At 41.8% G+C, this 19544-nt stretch overlaps 1 protein-coding gene across 8 annotated transcripts in view; it reads right to left on the reverse strand.

Annotated features, from left to right (window-relative positions):
• Window positions 1–19544, reverse strand: part of LOC115023077 (myomegalin) — a 46156-nt gene that overhangs the window by 19692 nt on the left and 6920 nt on the right. For all 8 annotated transcript variants that reach the window (XM_029454230.1, XM_029454229.1, XM_029454224.1 and 5 more), the window contains exons 5-15: window positions 13051–13127; window positions 10201–10324; window positions 9951–10108; window positions 9698–9854; window positions 8794–8847; window positions 1450–1587; window positions 1229–1348; window positions 1052–1144; window positions 707–931; window positions 466–624; window positions 267–368 (exon numbers count right to left, since the gene is read on the reverse strand). In XM_029454230.1, the coding sequence (XP_029310090.1) occupies window positions 267–368; window positions 466–624; window positions 707–931; window positions 1052–1144; window positions 1229–1348; window positions 1450–1587; window positions 8794–8847; window positions 9698–9854; window positions 9951–10108; window positions 10201–10324; window positions 13051–13127 (1407 nt within the window). The remainder of the gene's footprint in view (window positions 1–266; window positions 369–465; window positions 625–706; window positions 932–1051; window positions 1145–1228; window positions 1349–1449; window positions 1588–8793; window positions 8848–9697; window positions 9855–9950; window positions 10109–10200; window positions 10325–13050; window positions 13128–19544) is intronic.

The following is a 19544-nucleotide window of genomic DNA, read 5'->3' on the forward strand; positions in this document are numbered from 1 at the left end:
GATTCTTCTTTCCCACTGCTGTATGGTTGCAACACGATTGAAAAGAAGACAGTAATGAAGTTTTTGCTCCTTCTCTCCTTAACAACTCCCAAGTTGGTTGTGAAATGTTATGCTCCATTTCTCCTGCCCTGATTGTACAGGGAAGACTGTCGCATGAATCAGAAACTCCACATGGTACAGTAGTTGGGCTCCTCACTACTTCTACCAAGCTGACATTAATGTATGCCCCTGGTGTGTATATGAATGTGTGGGTGTGTGTGTATTACCTCCAGAGCTCTGTCTCTATCTTTAATACGCTCTCTTAGTTTCTCCAGCAGGACATCTCTTGGTTTGGAGCTTCCTGTTGACTCTAACATCTCTGAGTACTCCTACAAATAAAAACATTGTTTTAGACGTGATCAGAAATGTGTGCATCTATGTGACTACGTACAGTATGAATTGATTGATTGGGATTGTGAATGTTACCTGTAACTGTTGCTCCTTGTCCTGCAGAGAGCGTTTGAGCTGTGTGATGCTCCTGTCCTTTTCCTGCACCACAGTGTGTCTCTCTGCCTCGGTCTCCTTCAGAGCTGCTTCTTTAGCCTGAAGCTCAGAGCGGGCTTTCTGAAGGGCACAGCACAGGTCCTGCGGCACAAAGACGAGAGGTCACACATGCTGCATCCTTCAAAGACTTCTTTCACCCTCAAACCTTGATAAACACACTTACCTGGTTGTGCTTTTCAGTGACCTCCCTGTGCTGCTGCACATCCTGTAGATCAGAGCTGAGTCTGTCCTTGAACCTCGACAGGTCATCTCCTTGCCTCTGGCTCTGTCTCAGGCTCCTCTGGCTGGCCTCCAGCTCCAGGCCGAGGGAGAACAAGGAGCTTTGCACCGCCACAAGCTCGCCCTGCAGATGGGCGAGCGTCAAGGACTCTCTGACCCCCTCTGGAGCCTAAAGAATGACCACAGACCAAAGTCAGTATGCCATCAGCCTGGAGACAAGATTTCTCACCATCGATAAGGAATGATCCTGGATCAGGGTTTGCACCACTATATGTGCATCACCTCTCACCTTGCACTGAGCAAGCTGGTTGCGATGGACCATTTCTCTCAGCTTACACAGAGTCGAGTTCTGCCCTTCCATCAGCTGGTACAGCTCCTGGGCCTTAAAGCAGAATAAATCATGAGCATGAAGACCTTATCAAATACAGGTATCCTCTCACACAGGCTGACAAATACAAACCCTTACCTCACTGTCTTTGGTGCCGATGGACTCTGAGAGACCCAGAATGGTTCTTTCCTGACTCTGAGCAGCCTGGCGGATTGAACGCAGCTCACACTCCATCTCATTCAGCTTCTCCTGTAGCTTCTACAGACGGAAACAGGAAACACCGTTAGACTGTCATCAATTCTCAGATGTGGAATTACCAAAACATAATCTAACTGTAATGAGGCATTTATGTGCCATACCATGTTGTTGGCCTCACTCTCGTGGATCTTGGCCTGCAGGGATTGGACCTGGAGCTGGGCCTTCTGCAGCTCGCTGACACACTGCCTGGCCGCACACTCATACTGGTTCAGCTGACATTGCTGCTCCTCAACGAGGCTCTGTAATGAAGAGAATAAGGTAAGATGTCAGTGTTTCAAATGATATAATACACTCACTGTGGCTGCATAACTTTCACAGTGGATTGTTTAATATGTGTACAATCATTTACAAACTCTGCTCATTCATGCGTGTACATTGTAAAAAGCCGTGTTGGGGGAGAGCCTCTGAAGTGATGTGAGAGTGTCTGCATGCATGAGTTAGCACAAGTGAGCGTGCTCAAAGTGCTCTGTGCCGCTATTATCTTTACATAACCTCGGTTTTGCAACTTCACTTACTAGAAGGACCTCATTAGGATACAATAACTTATACAATTTACCAAGATCTATTTGTGCTTTAATGTGTTTTTCAGAATAAAAATGATTGCGTCAACATATCATTTAAATAGGGTTATTGTTCCAACCAACCAGAGTTGAGATGATAGGATGGTCTGACATTGTGTGGCTCATTTTGCCTCAAGGGCTCCGAGTAAAAATAGGCCAGTAGTGGAGTCACTCTGTCTTAATGTCTCCCCACATCTAACCTACTTTAGTCAGCAGCCCTGGCTCGAGGATCACACAGAGACAAACACACACCCTCAAAATCTATTGTTGAAGTTTATTGTCTTGAGTATTTTAGTACTACACACAAATATACGAAAGCACACTTGTCCTCACATACTTAAATAACACACATAAATCCTGTGATTTGTCTGCAGGCTGTGCTTCAAAGCATTTGGCAGCTGTGATGGAAGTCATCCTCAAAATCGTAACTTAGAATCATTTAAATATACAAACAACTACATGTTAACATTTTAGATATCTAACTTAATTTTCAAAAATGCTTGAGCTTTCTACTTTATTGACATGACTAATGACCTCTTTGTGCTTCCAAACACTCCCACACACATGGTAATTAGGCCATGTGGTGTGTCACAGCTTACCCTCACCTGACTGCTCATGTAATGTTATCCCACATATAGCCAACTAAGTGCACACACACACACACACACACACACACACACACACACACACGTAACACACACACACACACACACACACACACACACACACACACACACACACACACATCCTCTAGGGTAAAAGCTTGTAGGAGAAGCTGTGTTCAGGATTTAAGTGACAGAGTGGGATTATGAGGATAATTAAGAAAAAAGTGCTGAGAATACTCGTTTTGTGTGCAGGCTGCATGGTTTGTCTGTCAAACATCAAAGCCTGTAAGGTTGGTGCACATACTGCACAATTGTAGTAGCATAGGCAAAATGATGTGTCATCATCCTGCAGTAGTAAAATCCCTGTATTCATCACCTGCCCCATCCTTGTCGAGGTTTTATACCTGGTGAGGACGTGGGGGAGGATACTCCTTGTACAAATTTTCTAACAAATCTTCCATGTATGCCAGGTTGAGATCTTGATCAACCAGCCTGATCAGAGGGGTCTCCACCTCAGGTGTTGGCATTTGGATGTCTCTTTCTCCCTCTGGGGTTCCATAAGACATTCCCAGAACAGGATCAGGGAAGCCCAGTCTCAAACCTCCATTACTGGCGCTCCGACGGAGCACCGGCAGCTTGCTCCCCTTAGAGCTCAGGACTGGCCGGTAGACAGCATAGCTCTGCAGTAAACAGAGAGCCAGGGAGAGGCTGCGGCCAGGTGAGGCTGGGCCATGTGGGCCTCCCATGTGCTCCTCAGAGAGGGAGTCAGATATCCGGTCGTCAATTAGATCCCTAGGGGAGCTCAGCAGCCCATCTGTTATGCCTCCAGGCTGAAATAATTCTTCAGTCGTCTCTAATGATGCTATAGAGGGGCTAGAGCTGGCTCTTCCAGCCAAGAGTGTGATCACTGTCTGATGTCCTCGAGGGGTCATGAGAACCAGGGACCAGAGTTAAAGAGGAGGGGGGTTCTTCTGAATCCTCCACATTATTATTTTGTTCTCCTACTCCTTCTCCACCACCTCCTACTCCTCCGGTCACACTCCCTCCAATAACACTGGCTGAATATCTGGATGACGGCCCACAGGAAATACTCCGTGCCACCTTCCTGGGCACCTTACAAACAGCTTCATAGTCAGAGTCCGCCACCCGCCAGTAGGAACATCCGCGACACCTCCTGGGAGTGCTGGAAACACAACGATGTGAGCCTGCAACTGTGACCTCTGACCCTGGACCAGCAGGACACTGAGGGTGTTGTTGGTGTTGACAGTCCAGGCCGTCGTCTGCCCAGGACTCGTACAGAGAGTAGACCAGATCATCCTGGAGCAGGGCGCAGTACTTCGCATGAGTGAGACCTGAAATGTCCACCATCCCATCTCCTGGTTCTTCATTGCCTCCAGGTGAAGTTACAGCACCGTCTTCTGAATTTGTTTTCCGGTAGAGCCCGCCGATGCACTGCCTCAGCCGGTGTTTCTCCTGCAGGAGCCGCTGCAACCTCTCGATGGACAGGGCCTCCACACGGGCGATCACTGTGTCGAAGCGGTACATGCGGTCCAGCATGAAGGTGCACTTGGAGCAGGCGAACTCTCCTCTGCCATCCCGGGTCAGCTCTTGACCAAGAGCGTGAGACAACAGCACCTGCAGGTTGAGCTTGGGGGTGGGGTGGAAGATCCATCGCCGCTGGTTACCACAGAGCTCCCGTCCACAGATGCGACACGCCTCCTTCATCTTGAGATCAAGCATTCCACAGGTTTAAAATGACCCTTATTTGCTCTAACACCAGGACACCTGTCCTTATGAAGATCCCGTGCATCAGAGTAAACACATGCTTTTAGAGCACAATAAAAGCAGCCTTCATCTGAAATAGTATAACTCTGCTCATGACATCAGTCCTTGCAATGGCATCAAATTCAATGGGTTATGAAAGGAGGTAGACAAGGATAAGCAATATAGTTGTAGAAAATGGTTGCAAATGAGGTTCTTGGCAGGATCATCAATCGATAGTCATTAAAAAATATCCATCAGTCCAGGATCACTATTCATTTGCTGCAGGTGCAGGTGCGTGGGGAATATGGCGCACACTCCCACAGCGAAGTCATGAGAATGTCTCATCAATCAGATGCAGTATTTATCTGGGTATCGTCCTCGCGCTGTCACCAAACCGCTGTTTCGCATTTCCCAACAGCACCATACGCGCCTATGCACCATCAGTCGGCTGTCACGGACACACTAGCCGCACCGCGCGCAGTCAGGTTAATAATTACTGGGAATCGGTAATAATCCGGACACGGACACAGAGCAGTAACAGTCGTCCCGGGACAGTCTTCTGAGTATTTCTCCGGTGTCTGCGTCCACAAAAGGGACTCTTCATTCATTTCAGAGCCTTTACCGACAGCTAGTGAGGCAAACACGCGCTCAGTGGGCTCGATGCTCCGCGCGGTCTGAGATCCTCCGGCCTGATAATGATGTGGCTGCCTGAATCAGACCTGCAGCGGCGGAGCGCACCATTCAGAGAATACAGGGGGTGGAGAAGCCCGAAGCAGTCATACGTAGATGCTCACGGTTTAATATCCACGATGATTCCTGACTCAAAACGGCAATTTCTATTTTAAAACACATAATAAAATGAAAACATACCATATATTAGCTTTATTCTGGGTGTATTGGTAAAGAGACAGAGTGATGTTCCCCTGGGAGTCTGTTACTTCCTCCTTCCCGGTGTACTAAGCTCTGCTCGCCTGAATGAACAGGTGAAATGCTCAGTAGCATTGAAACATTAGTGACGCTCTGTAAAATTAAAAAGTACAGACAGACTCTATTCTATTCTATTTTTATGGAATTCATTTTTAATGGTATGACCCATACAGCTTTGCCACATTATGTTGTACAATGCTTATATGTAAGTATATGTATAATAACTATTATAACATAATAATTATCTACAAGGTTTACACATTACTACATTAAATTTACTGTACAAAACTACTGTAGGGGATAAGATGGGACATAATATTCTAATTTTTTATATTTTAAAGAAAACCAAATGGACACGATGACAGATCTTCAGTAATAATTACGCTGTAGAGCCACATACACGCACACACACACACACACACACACACACACACACACACACACACACACACACACACACACACAGGGTTGACTAGAACCAGTTTCCACACTCAGCACTTTACTTTTTACTGTATTGCATATGAAATATAATATACAACCCATAACTTTTGTTGTAGAAATTATATTTTCTGCAATAATTACGTAACATTTATGATTATATTAGGAATGAAGTATATAATTATATCCCACCGCTACAAATGGTTCTAAACCACAGAACAAACCACTGAAATGTATCATTATTATTCTCTCCTCTATTTTTATTCAGGTATCTCGGGTCACCTGCCTGGCCTTTGGTCATTCACGAGTATTTTATCAGGCATGAAGCTCTGCGGGGTTAAGACAGAAGCATGTTTTCAGTGAGCTATAAAACCATTTACCAAGACGACACACATGTACTGCAGTTACAAATCAGGTTACATATGGAGATAAGCTTTGAATAGATTCATTATCATACAGGCAGCATAACATAGTCAGTGCTTCACAGATGATCATTTTCATAATCAATACAATGAGTCAGTTTTCATATATAAATCTCAGTTTTGGTGTCAGCTGCATGTGTGCTGTTACAACTACTGTCTCTCCTCTATTAAGTAAATAATTGTAGTGGAATTATTGTAGACATTTTTCAGACATGAGTGTTTTTTGACAAAGAATTCATGTAAAAGAAATACAAAATAAATAGATTTTGTAAAGCTCACTGAGTTGAATGTGTGTTTATTGAGCTTACTAAATATCTTTGCAATAGTATAATCCTACTGGTGTTTTCGTCCTTTAATAACGACCTCATCAGACCACCGTAGCTTGTGTCTTAACATGCTTTTGCCTCCAGATAAGCATTATTTGTATTCCCTGTTGCCGTGGTGCAGATACTTCAACAATAATTTGATTATGATGATCAAACAACCGGCCCTTTCTCATGCATTTGACTGTGTGTCTCTGCAGTGACCACAATTTTTGTTTTCCCAAGGGCGCACAAACAGATGGTCATGCTGTCACGCTGTGACTGCCTCGCAGACAAGCAGTGAAAAATCCCCTGTCGACCATCGATATACTTTCATCTACAAAGCAGTTGTATTGCTTCAGGACAGAGTACAGATCCTGCGCCTCCACATTAATATGTAGGTCAGAGTTGTGGAAGCTTGTGTCTGCTACAAGATCCTTGATTGCTGATTGTTTGAAAGTAAATGACTTGGCCTGAGTCATTCTCTCCAAATCAGATGTTTGTCAGAATTTGCCTTAAGGTGGCCACAGACAGAATGCAGCTGAATATATCTGGACATATATTCCTTTTTAATTGGATGTTTTGTGAAACTGAATGTTCAGAAATACAAGCATTTAGTTGTTTACAGTGTACTGATTACTACAAATTATTCCTGAAAAGAAAAGGAAACTCAGGAAATACCTGTCTTAAGAGGTTTCAGATGACATGTATTTCCTGGCTATTCCTCTCTCTCCAGACAGATTTGATCTAAATGGCTGTGTCTGGGGAAGTAATTAAGAGCTCTTATTGCAACACAACTTGATATCAGTGGTGGGGTCGCTGAGCACTCAAAGGTCAACCTGACCTATCGATAACCCTGCTGAAACCAGACCTGCTGAACTGCTAACCAGCAAGATGCCTGCATATACACACGCATATATGAAAGATGGCACCTCATGGGAACACACACGCACACACACACACACACACGCACACACACACATACACACACACACGCACACACACGCACACACACGCACACACACGCGCATGATCTCTGTGAGTAGATGCAAATGCAGCCGTATGAAGAGTTTCTGTTACTGCTGCAGAACTTTAATTGCTAAAAAGTACAACTGAAGCTCACATTTAGAATAATTGAATTGCTTTAAATTAACCTTGTGCACACATATGCACCACTAACAAACAACTGTCACCTCCCTTTGCAAATGTCCTCTACACTGACCCAAAAATCGGCATTTTAACACACTGGTAGTTCAATTTAGCTTTGAAAAAAACTAACATCTTCTCCTTGTTGCACTCATATTAAGACTATGTCTTTTTTCTTATCCATACACAAAATGTTGCACATCAAATATAAATGAGATACTGTTCCCTTAGTGACCACAGTAAATGTTTTGCACACACAGTGCAGAGGCACACACTCACACATGCAAACCATTACGCACATTTGCATCCAGTGTGAAATCTGAGCCGGCCTGGCGAGGACATTTGCATCCTTCATCCACAAGCGATTTACAAGTTAAAACGCCTCACTCAACAACAAATATGTTTTCAACACATTCAGGCTAAAGCCAAATAACATGAAGCAACACTGCACCGCACCGGAAAGATGAATTATTAAGCTAACTATGGTTATGATTATTCATTTATAGAATTGCAAATTGACGGTAAAGACTCCCTCTGGGTAGAAGGAGCTGACATGAAGGTAATGGTCATTCTCCATTTGTGGTTTCATTAGACATCAGGACAGAAATGTGTCCTTGGGGATGTCAGTGCAGCTAAAGCCTGTAAATGTAATGAGATAAACCATCTGCAAGATATTTCACAGGGAGCCTCACATGATGCTCCATCCATGTTCCTCGCCTTGGTTTGTTCGCTTTAGAGGAAATTTCATCAACACATATCCGTGTTGTTTGCCAATCAGCTACTGGCGATGACTCATCGGACATTCAGGGTTGGATCGCACAAAGACGAGCAAAGTATCATCTCAACACAGGATGTTTCACTTGATGTTTACTTACTTTTTGCCATGACTTTGTATTACAGAGAGAAGTTGTATTGATTTTATTATATCAATTTCTGCACAAAACATTCTGCAGAGACAGACTATATTTTGGTAACATTTGGAATACTGCTCTATTTTTCTGTGTACCACAACCTCTTACGTACTGGTCATATCGCAAACCTTCTGATCTATTATAACTATATAACTATTTTAAATACTACATTTACAAATTATTCAAACATGTGTCATGTTGTAGCTGTCAGCTTTTGTATGAAAATGCTATGTGTCACTTCTCCATAAGGAGGCAGAGTGTGTCTGACGTTAAACAACTGTGATGCTGTTCTGACCCTTAGTGGAGAACTCTATAATAACATGTGAAGACTAAAGAACCGACATACATAAAAATACGGAGCGCCACATACCTGCATCTCCTGTTCGATGCGCAGCCTCTCTTGACCAAGTTCCTCCTGATAAAACTGAAATAGAGGCGAAAGACAATGAACCTACTGTACTAATAATATATTCTAATACAAATATTTAATCAAATAAATATTACAAATAATCTTAAGAAAACAGATAAACCTTCACAGAAATATCAAATAATTATTTTCTTTAGATGACATCATACTTCATGGGTGACAATACTTTCACACATTTGCCCCTGCAGTGTGTGTGTTTGTTTAAGTAGCAGTTTGTGTGTGCAAATAGCTCTTATGACCTACATGTATAGCTGTTAAAATAAGGTTTAAGAATGTCACATATGCTGCTTCAGGAGCCTCTTTTTAGAACAGAAGTCTGGCTAGAGGCGACGTGGTGCTACAGAGGAATGCAGTATTATTAAAAGCTCTTATAAATTCTGCACGGTTTGACTGCTCTACATTGATATATAAATGATAACTAGCAGATGCAGTACAAACACATTAACTGAACACTGCTTCAGGTTAGAAAAATGTGGGTCTCCGATATCCCTTTGCTAAGATATCTTATATTATCCCGACTAACACCTCTTTAAGATATTATCAGTAGATTAACACACTTTGTTTGTGTGTGTCTGGCATTGCTAAAGTTGTCACTTTGAAATTGTACCAATAAAAACTTGACTACTTATAATATTTTATTTTATTTACTTATGAATCTATTTTATTACATTAACTAATATTATCATTTATTTTTTGTACATTTCCTTAATTTTCTCTCATAATTGTAATTGTGCTTTGGCAACACATGTCAAATGCCATGCCAACAAAGCTTAGTGAATTTAATTTAATTAGCGGTAGAGATGCCACCTAAGAGGATTTCTGATGTTAGAATAAAATATGTACATACGTCCACATCCTTGTCCTTCTGCAGCAGAGATGAAGACAGCTCCTGAACTTGTCCCTCCAGCTCTCCCACCCTGAGCGTGAGAGTCGTCTTCTCTCCGCTCAGCTCTGTGATGAACGCTTCCTTGGAGCAAAGCTCTTTAGTCAGCTCCTCTATTAACCTGAACACAGACAGAGATATTGCCAGTGAGGCATGGAGGTGGATTTGACGTGTTTGACATTATTTGTAGTTGAGGAGATGTGTTAGTGTTTTGCACCTGTCTTTGTTGGTGTTGAATGGGGACAGGATGCTCAGAGGCTTCTCGTCCTCTGGGATGTCCTCCATGGGGGTGTCGAGGGAGAGGAGGGAGGCGTGGGAGTGCGATCCAGCCAGCGAGGCCACCCGCACAGCCTCGCTGCGTGCTAACTGGGCCTCCTGGAAATATACACAGGCATAAACCGTTATGATTTGTAAATCTGAAGCGCCTGTGTGTCAGCTCAAGTCGCTGAAGGTGCGAGCGGACGAACCTCCTGCAGGAGCTGAATCTTGGTCTCCAGCACTTGCTCCATGTGGTCAATTTCCTGCTGTCTCTCCCGACAGCGTCTCTGCAGCTCTGCCTCATTGTGATTGGTCAAGCTCTCCGCTGTTGTGCTGTTCAACAGAGGACAAGGGAGTTGATCAGAGGTATCACACTGAGTACAGCCCAAATCAACTCAGTTTATATGCACACACAAATACAGTCGGAGGGGTCAGCATTGATGGGGAGCCAAGAAACAATAATGTCATCACCTTTCTGTCTGCTACGGCGCTCATAGAATACCCAACACCCTTCCACTTATAGCAGAGATTACGTAAGTTGCCCACATGGTGTAGGCTTTTATTATCATGGTTAGTGATTCACACAGTCTAAAAGTTGTGAAAGGCTCGACATAGATTCATTCATTCAACCTTTAGTTTGACTGGGGAATACATTGAGGTAGAGACCTCATTTAGAATATAGCTAAGAAATCCAAGGTACTGAGAAAAACAAATAATAATAACAAAAACAAGAACAACTGGAAGTAAAATGGGATGACATTTAAACATGTTCATTGCCCTAAGGATCAAAGTGACGTAAGCTTTAGAATGTTCTGCATGATATTCCAAGTTGCAGGTGCACAAGGAGAAAAACTGGAGTTTCCAAGATCAGTATAAACAGCCGAACTTCATGACAGGCCGTTTGACACTCTGTCTTGTTGTTCCATTCCTGCAGGAATAAAGAGCTCACTTCTTTAACCGAGTGTCTTTATTTCAGTATGATAGATTTACTTCTCACCACCCTTTAGTTTAGTTTGTATCGGCTGAATTCCACAACAACCTTCAACGTAATCCAATCATTTGAGCGTGTTCGATAAGGGCCAGCATATAAAAACAACAAAGTAATGTAAGGGGGTAAAAAAACATTAAGGGTCTAAATAATTAATAACCAATTGTCTATCAAATCTCAAAGAGAGAGTGGGCAGCCAAACCTTAGCATACAGTTTAATTATCTCCAGTAATAAATCCTAATGCAGAGACAAACAGCATCCAGGGGCTTCAAAGTCGCAGCTGAAGCAAGCATGTATAACATGTCACCTTAGTCTAAGACGGATAAGAAAGTTGCCTCAACAAGCAGCAGTGGATGCAATTTGGGTTATTTTTCCTGTTGTAAGTAACCTGGACTTTGTCACACTCATTGATACACTGTGAAAGCTACATATACAGTGTATGCCTATGAACATACTGTATGCATATGGAACATTTTACATCTGAAATGTGAAATTCCTCACACACATCCTATTTCTTTGCATTATCGATTCATGACGTAAGTATTCCCCTCACTCCTTCGGACCCAAACTGTGTGAGCATCTGTCTGTATCACTTAGTCAGTCAACGACTCACTCCCAGAATGGCACGCGCCACACTGTCGCCATGAGTCCTGTCCAGGACCCTCTCTATGTACGTTTTTAACTCTGTCCACCACATGCAACAGCTCAAATAACTGGGATATTTTGAACCAGTCTGAGTAATGCAAATGTCTGTCTCATGGACAAGTGGTCTTTATGTGTAGTGGAGTTCATGCCAGCCGCTCTGCAAGACGTGAGTAATCTTGTTCCGGCACAATAACAATACAAACGAGGAGCTTCAAGTTTGAGATTGAGGTTGACGACACTGTTAGATGTCTCATGATGTGCTTAAAAATGTGACAAGCACAGGCAAGAACAAGTGTTGTTAGTAACAACAGAACAACAGAAAGTGAAGAGAGCGAGTGACAACGGAAACAAAAATAGAGACCCGTAATAAGAGCCAAATTATCCTTTCTAAGAGCACCAACAGTTGAACTATACTGATTTAAAGGTCAACAACCCTGACCTTTAAGCAGCATCTCTGTCGATTTCAGCAGTAATGCAGGGTCAACTATTGACCCATGTAGAGTGCGAACTGAAAGGCCACCATGCCTACAACCGAGAAAGACCTCCACCGTCCCCTCATTACACATGCAATGATAAACTCTTGCAGCAGGTTCAAGCTCCATCCTGGAGCAAGAGAAGCCCCACAGGTAGAGGAGGATATCTGTTTTAGGAAGTCAACAGAATCAAAATGCGACAAACAATTGTCTTCAAATAACATTAAATGGTCTTCCCTGTTTGTAAACTACAGGTATTCATAATCACTAGTAAAGCACCTGAGACAACTCTTCAAGTACTGATTTATTTTGAACTAAAACAGGTGTGGGTACTTGCTTTCATGGATAACCTGGTCTCTCTCATCATCATGTCACATTCACAACACCAGCAGTTGTTAGACTTTAGTTATATGTCAGGGGTTCAAGTTGTGGGTTTCATTCTTCTATCCATGAAGGTTTGCGTGTGTCCATAATGCCTGTGTGTGTGTGTGTTATCTCTATCAGCTGCTGCATGACAGATGAGCTGTTAGAGCTATGAGGTGTTACCTCAGTTGAGACCATGGAGCCAACAGCCATAGATGGAGGTGCACACGCACGCACACACACAACTTTCACGAGTCAAATGGTCAACACATAGAAATGTGAGCACAATAGAGCATTCATCTTTGTTATCAAAGGCTGAAAGTCAAGCTGTTTAAGCTCTGAATAAATTACTGGAGCAACTTGTTTAAGCATCAAAGTTTATGTGACCAAATAAAACTTCTAAGTCATTTGATTACCACAGGGGTGGGGGGGGGGGGAAATTGATACCTGCCTCTCTAGTTTGTGACCCATTAGTGATGTTAAAGTGCCAAACAGACCTTTTACAGTGCAACACACTGGGAAAACCTTAGTTCATCTAGTTAAGGGTTGCAAATAAATAAACAATTATGATTAATATTTGTGGACTTACAGTGCTTTGTCCAGAAGCTGCTGTTTCTCCTGGAGCTCCTGCTTCAAGCTCTCTACTTCCACCTTCAGCTCGATGTTCTGCAACAGATGAAAGTAGTAAAGTCAGACATCAGTTAATCGATCATTACACATCATCAACACGCTTCATCTCCTTCAACATCAGCATCAAATATTGCAACAGATAAATTATTGTAACTATACTCCAGTATCAGAGATACTGGATGGTGGCCAATAAGGCTACTATATATGTCTGTTAAAGTGATTGAGAAACCCTGCAACATTGGTAAATGTGGGTTGTCTATATAGCTACCATACCAAGGGTCTTCTATGTGAACATTTGGTTGGCTATTCACATTGATGTACAGTATTGTCAATTGTATTAATTGACATATGTGAATATTAAAGCTTTAACACACCTCACCCACACAGGTGTTTTCAATTAACTGGCTGATGCGAATCTAAAGTATCACTCACATCTCAATCCCTCTTTTTTATCTTGTTTCTTACATCTCTTCGTCGCACGCTAATCTCTCTGCTGTGTGAATCAGGGCTGGTGAGTGTTATGTATCATCAGTACAGAACATCTGACCGTGCTGTCAGTGCTGGTATATTTAGAGCTGGGGAATTCAGGGCAGCTCAGATCTTCACCCCTGGGGCCAAAGACTAAACTCCACAGTTTGTTTACCTGCTGGGGGCCACAGGGGACATTTCAGGGCCAATCAAGGCTCTTACATTGGGCTCGGGGACAGAGGACTTAAACTGCGGGATTGGTGGTGCTCATTCTTTCCATTCTGACCTTATAGAGCGAGAGGACAGTTTATCTCATCATATTGACTCATCAGATAGCTCTTGTCCGTCATCTAGATGTAGTTGCTTCTCTTTTCCTTTGACTGTCGCTCCTCTCCTACCTCATTCTTTCTCTCTTTCTGATTAAAAGTTTTAGTATGCCTTTAAGCATATCCAAGTTATTGAGCTTACCCTGCCAGAGAGCTTTATGTCCGTACCACTAACAGAGATCCGGGCGACACGTGCACCATCACTCGCAGACTGAAACCTACTCATAAACATGTTCCTGAGAGGCACGATGACTGCTCAACATGTACATACTGCTTACTACACACGCACACATTCATTCTGCACATGTGACCAAAGCACATAGCACGTACACATAAACTGGTCACATAAAGTCCACTGCTTGTGAAATGGATTTCAGGTTATTAAAGGTTAGACTACATTTCTTTAAAGAAAGAAAACCCTAAAATGACTTGTTTCTTACAATCAATGTAGAAAACAATGTAGAAAATCGTAGTAAATAGTTAAAAGTTGATGAACTTTACATGTGCAGTAAGAAAATAACAGACATGAGGTTGTGTTTAGTAAAGTAGAAACGATGCATATTTTATTAATACCCTGTTTCTGGATTAATCTAAGAGGATGTGCAGTGCATGCAGTACACATATAGTTCTATTTAATGTTTAATATGTCTTGAATTTATCATTTTTTCAATGGTTTATTTAGGCTTTTCAAGGACATCGACACAAAACAAGACTTCAGACAAATAGTCTCTTATGAATTCAACTGTACAGTACTAAGTAAAGTAACGCAGCAGCAACTAGAACTCATGCATCACATGACCAGACATGTGCTTTGCATAGCTAATGACAGTAAGGCATTCACCTAAATGCTCTAGAAATAAATAATGTAACACACAAGTAAGAGCAACATGTATTCCCGTATGTGTGTCAACAACTTGGCTTACAGTAAGAGAAACATATTCTCATCTTGAAAACAGCTCTAAATATAGCCGCTCATCACAGTGCACCTGCTATTCTGGCCTGCCGGCCCTCAGCAACAGATCCCCTAATAACCAAACTGTGCAGGAGGAGGAAGACGGCTGCACGTAAAAACACTGACAGGACTGTCACTCAAAAACCAAACACACCTGCAACTTTGTGAAAGATCACCTACAGACAGACATTTACTCTTAATTCATCTATTGATGATTCTGCTCATTTTGCCATATTCCATACTGAACCACATGAACGATAGTATTACATCAATGAAAACAGTAAAATACACTTTTTTCAAAATTATTTTCATGATTTGATTAATTTGCAGATCATTTTCTTCATGAATCGATTTTTTGCTTTGTCTATAAAAAAATTGAATTAAAAAATATTCAGTTTTATTTCTCATAACATGAAGAACAGCAGCAAATCCTCTCAATGTATTTATCCATTTAGTTTTATATTTAATTAAAATGCATATGAAATACATAGCTACATAAGGGATGCTCAACTTGCTTTGTCTGGGGGCAACTTTTCCAAAATGACAGGAGTCCAGGTGCCAGTTAATAAAAAAACATTAATAGTATTTATCTGATAAAATGAATAAACATTAAAAGGCCCATAACTCATCTTTCTTAAAAATTCTTTAACTTTAATTTATTAACTTACAAAATGAACTTGGCACAAGGATTGACATTCACTCTGGCACCTACTTTACTTTAAGTAATTTAAGAAAGTACGTTGAGTATCATTTTACAGTGTATTAATGAACTAACATGACTGAAATTAAATGCTTTGTATATAACAAACCATATGGTTTGGAAGAGAAACATACAAACACACACAAACACACGTTATGATGCATGAATTGTGTCATATGGACTCATATGAATGCATGTGATAAATAAATCAGTGCACTCAAGCATGCTCTATAAATAGAGTCTCTAGAGCGCTGAGAGAGATCACTATGTGCCCACGACCAACACACATAGTCTGTACTGAATTACACTGAAATGCTTTGGAGAGAGGACAGGATCCCGACACTCGACCAGAGCAATGAGCAACTCAGGTCAGATAACAACTACGGAACAAAGATTTAGTCTCCAATAAAACTGTGATTAGACCGATTAACCTTCAGCCACACAGAGCGAGATTGTGAAGCACAAGGATCAAAATCGTGGGATCAGTTTACTCAATCACTGATGGTATGCAGTAATCGTGGAGGATGAGTTGGTGGACGCTCAGGTCTTGTTCGGCCGCATCAAACAGCTATTTCGTTTTTCTCATATCAAAGAGGTGTTGATGATCAGATGGGATTTGGAATGAAGGCAGAAAGAAACGCGGCGTTTTAAATGCCAGCTGGCTCGTGTAAACAGACAACAGCTGAACCGGGTCACCTTTGCGTAGGTGCACGATTTACACACACAGACAGAGGGACGAAGACACACTTAGAAATAACAGAGTGAGGAAGCCTAGACATATTAAATATAATAAACACATCCATGACACACACAGAGGAAGAGGAATGAAAAATTACGATTTTTATCATCCATTTTTCTCTTGACTCTTTGATTAATCGGTCAATTGTTTAATGGAGACAATTGTAAAAAATGCCTGCAACAAATTTTGATGGCCCAAAGTAACATCTTCAAATCTCTTGATTTGTTTGGAAAGTCCAAAAGCCAAAGATAAAAACACATCCTCACATTGGAGAAGCTGAAACAAGATACTGCTGAGGACCTAAACAAATGTTGTCACTTTTCTGTCTATAGATTAAACAATCAAGTATGCCTATTTCAGCACTGAAGCCAGGCAGCACAGCAACAACACTGAGTAGAGATAGTATCATTGAGTTTTTTAAATTTGTGACCTCAGCACTAATGATGATGTCACACAGCGTCCCCTCGCAAACCTCGAGGGAAACATTAAAAAAAAGTTCTATTGAACCTGTAACATAGCAATGGGATTCATCTTCAAAGGTATTGTTGTGGTCTCATAAACAACTGTCTGCCTGAAATGATACAAATAAACCTTTACATTTAAACAACATTTAAATCCAACATTTCTACAAAGTACATCAGCCGCTGTCTCGGCATGTCATAGCTCTTGCAGAAAGTAATAAGAGTGACAGTCTGATGAAATACATTTTATAAATCCTGGCAAAAAGTAGATATTTGTGGGATCACGAAAATACAATTGAATCTGCAACGTCTTGCTAAAAATAAATAAAGAAAAAGCTTTTGATTCCCTCCAAAGGTTGACCGAATCGTGGCGTAACGTACAAAGCGCTGAGGTCACCACCGGGGCTATAACTTACTCTGAGGAACACTGTTTTCATTTAACAAAAGAATTCAAAGTCCTCAAATATTAAATGTTGTCTGAACAAAATCAGACTCACTAGAACTTCACCTGGATGAAATACAATGTAAAATTGGCATTCAAATGTTTAAACAGGAAGTATCTAATAAACACAAGGATGCACCGATCAAACTTTTTCTCTCCCAGTACCTGAGCCCTTGTTGTTCCAAATCTGTACACCTCGGTTAGTGGAACTTATTAACACTTTGTTTGTAAAGGAGGTTAAAATGAGGCCAGAGACTTCTGTGGCACTAAAGAATGAATGTACCTGATCATGGTCGATACCCAATCTGCTTCATAAGGTCAGTATCAGCAGTAATACTGACTCAGTGTATCGTTTTGATATACTGGATGCGTAGATAAAAGAAATAACTCAACAAGAACACCAATCTGATGTCAAATTTCATACTTTTGTCAGTCCAAAACCAAACAATATTCAGATTAAAATTATATAAAAAAAGAGAAAAGCATGAAATCTCCATATTTGTGAGGTTAAAACCAGCTTTTTCTGCAATTTCTGCATGAATAGTTGTGGAATATTTTTCTGTCAATCAACTAATCGATTAGTCGACTAATCGTTGCAGATCTAAAGTTCACATACAGTATATCTCAAAAGTGAGTACACCCTTTAGATTTTTGCAAATATTCTGTTATATCCTTTCAGGGGATAACATTATCCTACTGAAACTTTGATATAACTTAAAGTAGTCAGTGTGCTGCTTGAATAACAGTATAGATTTATTGTCCTTTGAAAATTACTCAGTACACAGCTGTTAATGTCTAAACAGCTGGCAACAAAAGTGAGTACACCCCATAGTGAACATGTCTAAATTGTGCCCAAAGTGTCAATATTTTGTGTGACCACCATTGTTATCTAGCACTGCTTTAACCCTCCTGGGCATGGAATTCACCAGAGCTGCACAGGTTGCTTCTGGAATCTTCTTCCACTCCTCCACGACGACATCACGGAGCGCACGGATGTTGGACACCTTGCACTCCTCCACCTTCCTCTTGAGGATGCCCCACATGTGCTCAATTGGGTTTAGGTCTGGAGACATACTTGGCCAGTCCATCACCTTAACCTTCAGCTTCTTCAGCAAGGCCGTTGTCATCTTGGAGGTGTGTTTAGGGTCATTATCATGTTGGAAAACTGCCCTACGGCCCAGTTTCCGAAGAGAGGGGATCATGCTCTGCTGCAGGATGTCACAGTATATATTGGAATTCATGTGTCCCTCAATGAAATGCAGCTCCCCAGTGCCGGCAGCACTCATGCAGCCCCAGACCATGATGCTGCCACCACCATGCTTGACTGTAGGCAAAACACATTTGTCTTGGTACTCCTCACCAGGGTGCCGCCACACACGCCGGACACCATCTGACCCAAACAGGTTTATTTTGGTCTCATCAGACCACAGGACATGGTTCCAGTAACTCATGTTCTTGGATTCATTGTCTTCAGCAAACTGTTTGCGGGCTTTCTTATGCATCGGTTTCAGAAGGGGCTTCTGTCTGGGGCGACGGCCATACAAACCGATTTGATGCAGTGTGCGGCGTATGGTCTGGGCACTGACAGGCTGACATCCCACTTCTGCAACCTCTGCAGCAATGCTGGAAGCACTCGCACGTCTATTTTTGGAAACCAACCTCTGGATATGACGCTGAGCACGTGGACTCAACTTCTTTGGTCGACCCTGGCGAGGCCTGTTCCGAGTGGAACCTGTCCTGGAAAACCGCTGTATGATCTTAGCCACTGTGCTGCAACTCATTTTCATGGTGTTGGCAATCTTCTTATAGCCAAGGCCATCTTTGTGAAGCGCAATAATCCTTTTTTTCAGCCGCTCAGAGAGTTCCTTGCCATGAGGTGCCATGTTGTCCAGCATTCAGAGAGAATTGTGCCCAAAACACCAAATTTAACAGCCCTGCTTATCATTTACACCTGAATCCTTGTAACACTAACGAGTCACATGACACCAGGGCGGGAAAACAACATCATTGGGCACAATTAGGACATGTTCACTATGGGGTGTACTCACTTTTGTTGCCAGCTGTTTAGACATTAACAGCTGTGTACTGAGTAATTTTCAAAGGACAATAAATCTATACTGTTATTCAAGCAGCACACTGACTACTTTAAGTTATATCAAAGTTTCAGTAGGATAATGTTATCCCCTGAAAGGATATAACAGAATATTTGCAAAAATCTAAAGGGTGTACTCACTTTTGAGATATACTGTATGTATCTCAGTGGGTCTATAACCAGAGTTGTTGTGTAATTTAGTTTAGTCTCTGGGCTTTAGGGTAAAACTTAAGGGCATAACATCTTCACACATCCCAGTATAAGACTACAATG

Source organism: Cottoperca gobio, chromosome 17, assembly GCF_900634415.1.
Source record: "Cottoperca gobio chromosome 17, fCotGob3.1, whole genome shotgun sequence".
NCBI lineage: Eukaryota > Metazoa > Chordata > Actinopteri > Perciformes > Bovichtidae > Cottoperca > Cottoperca gobio.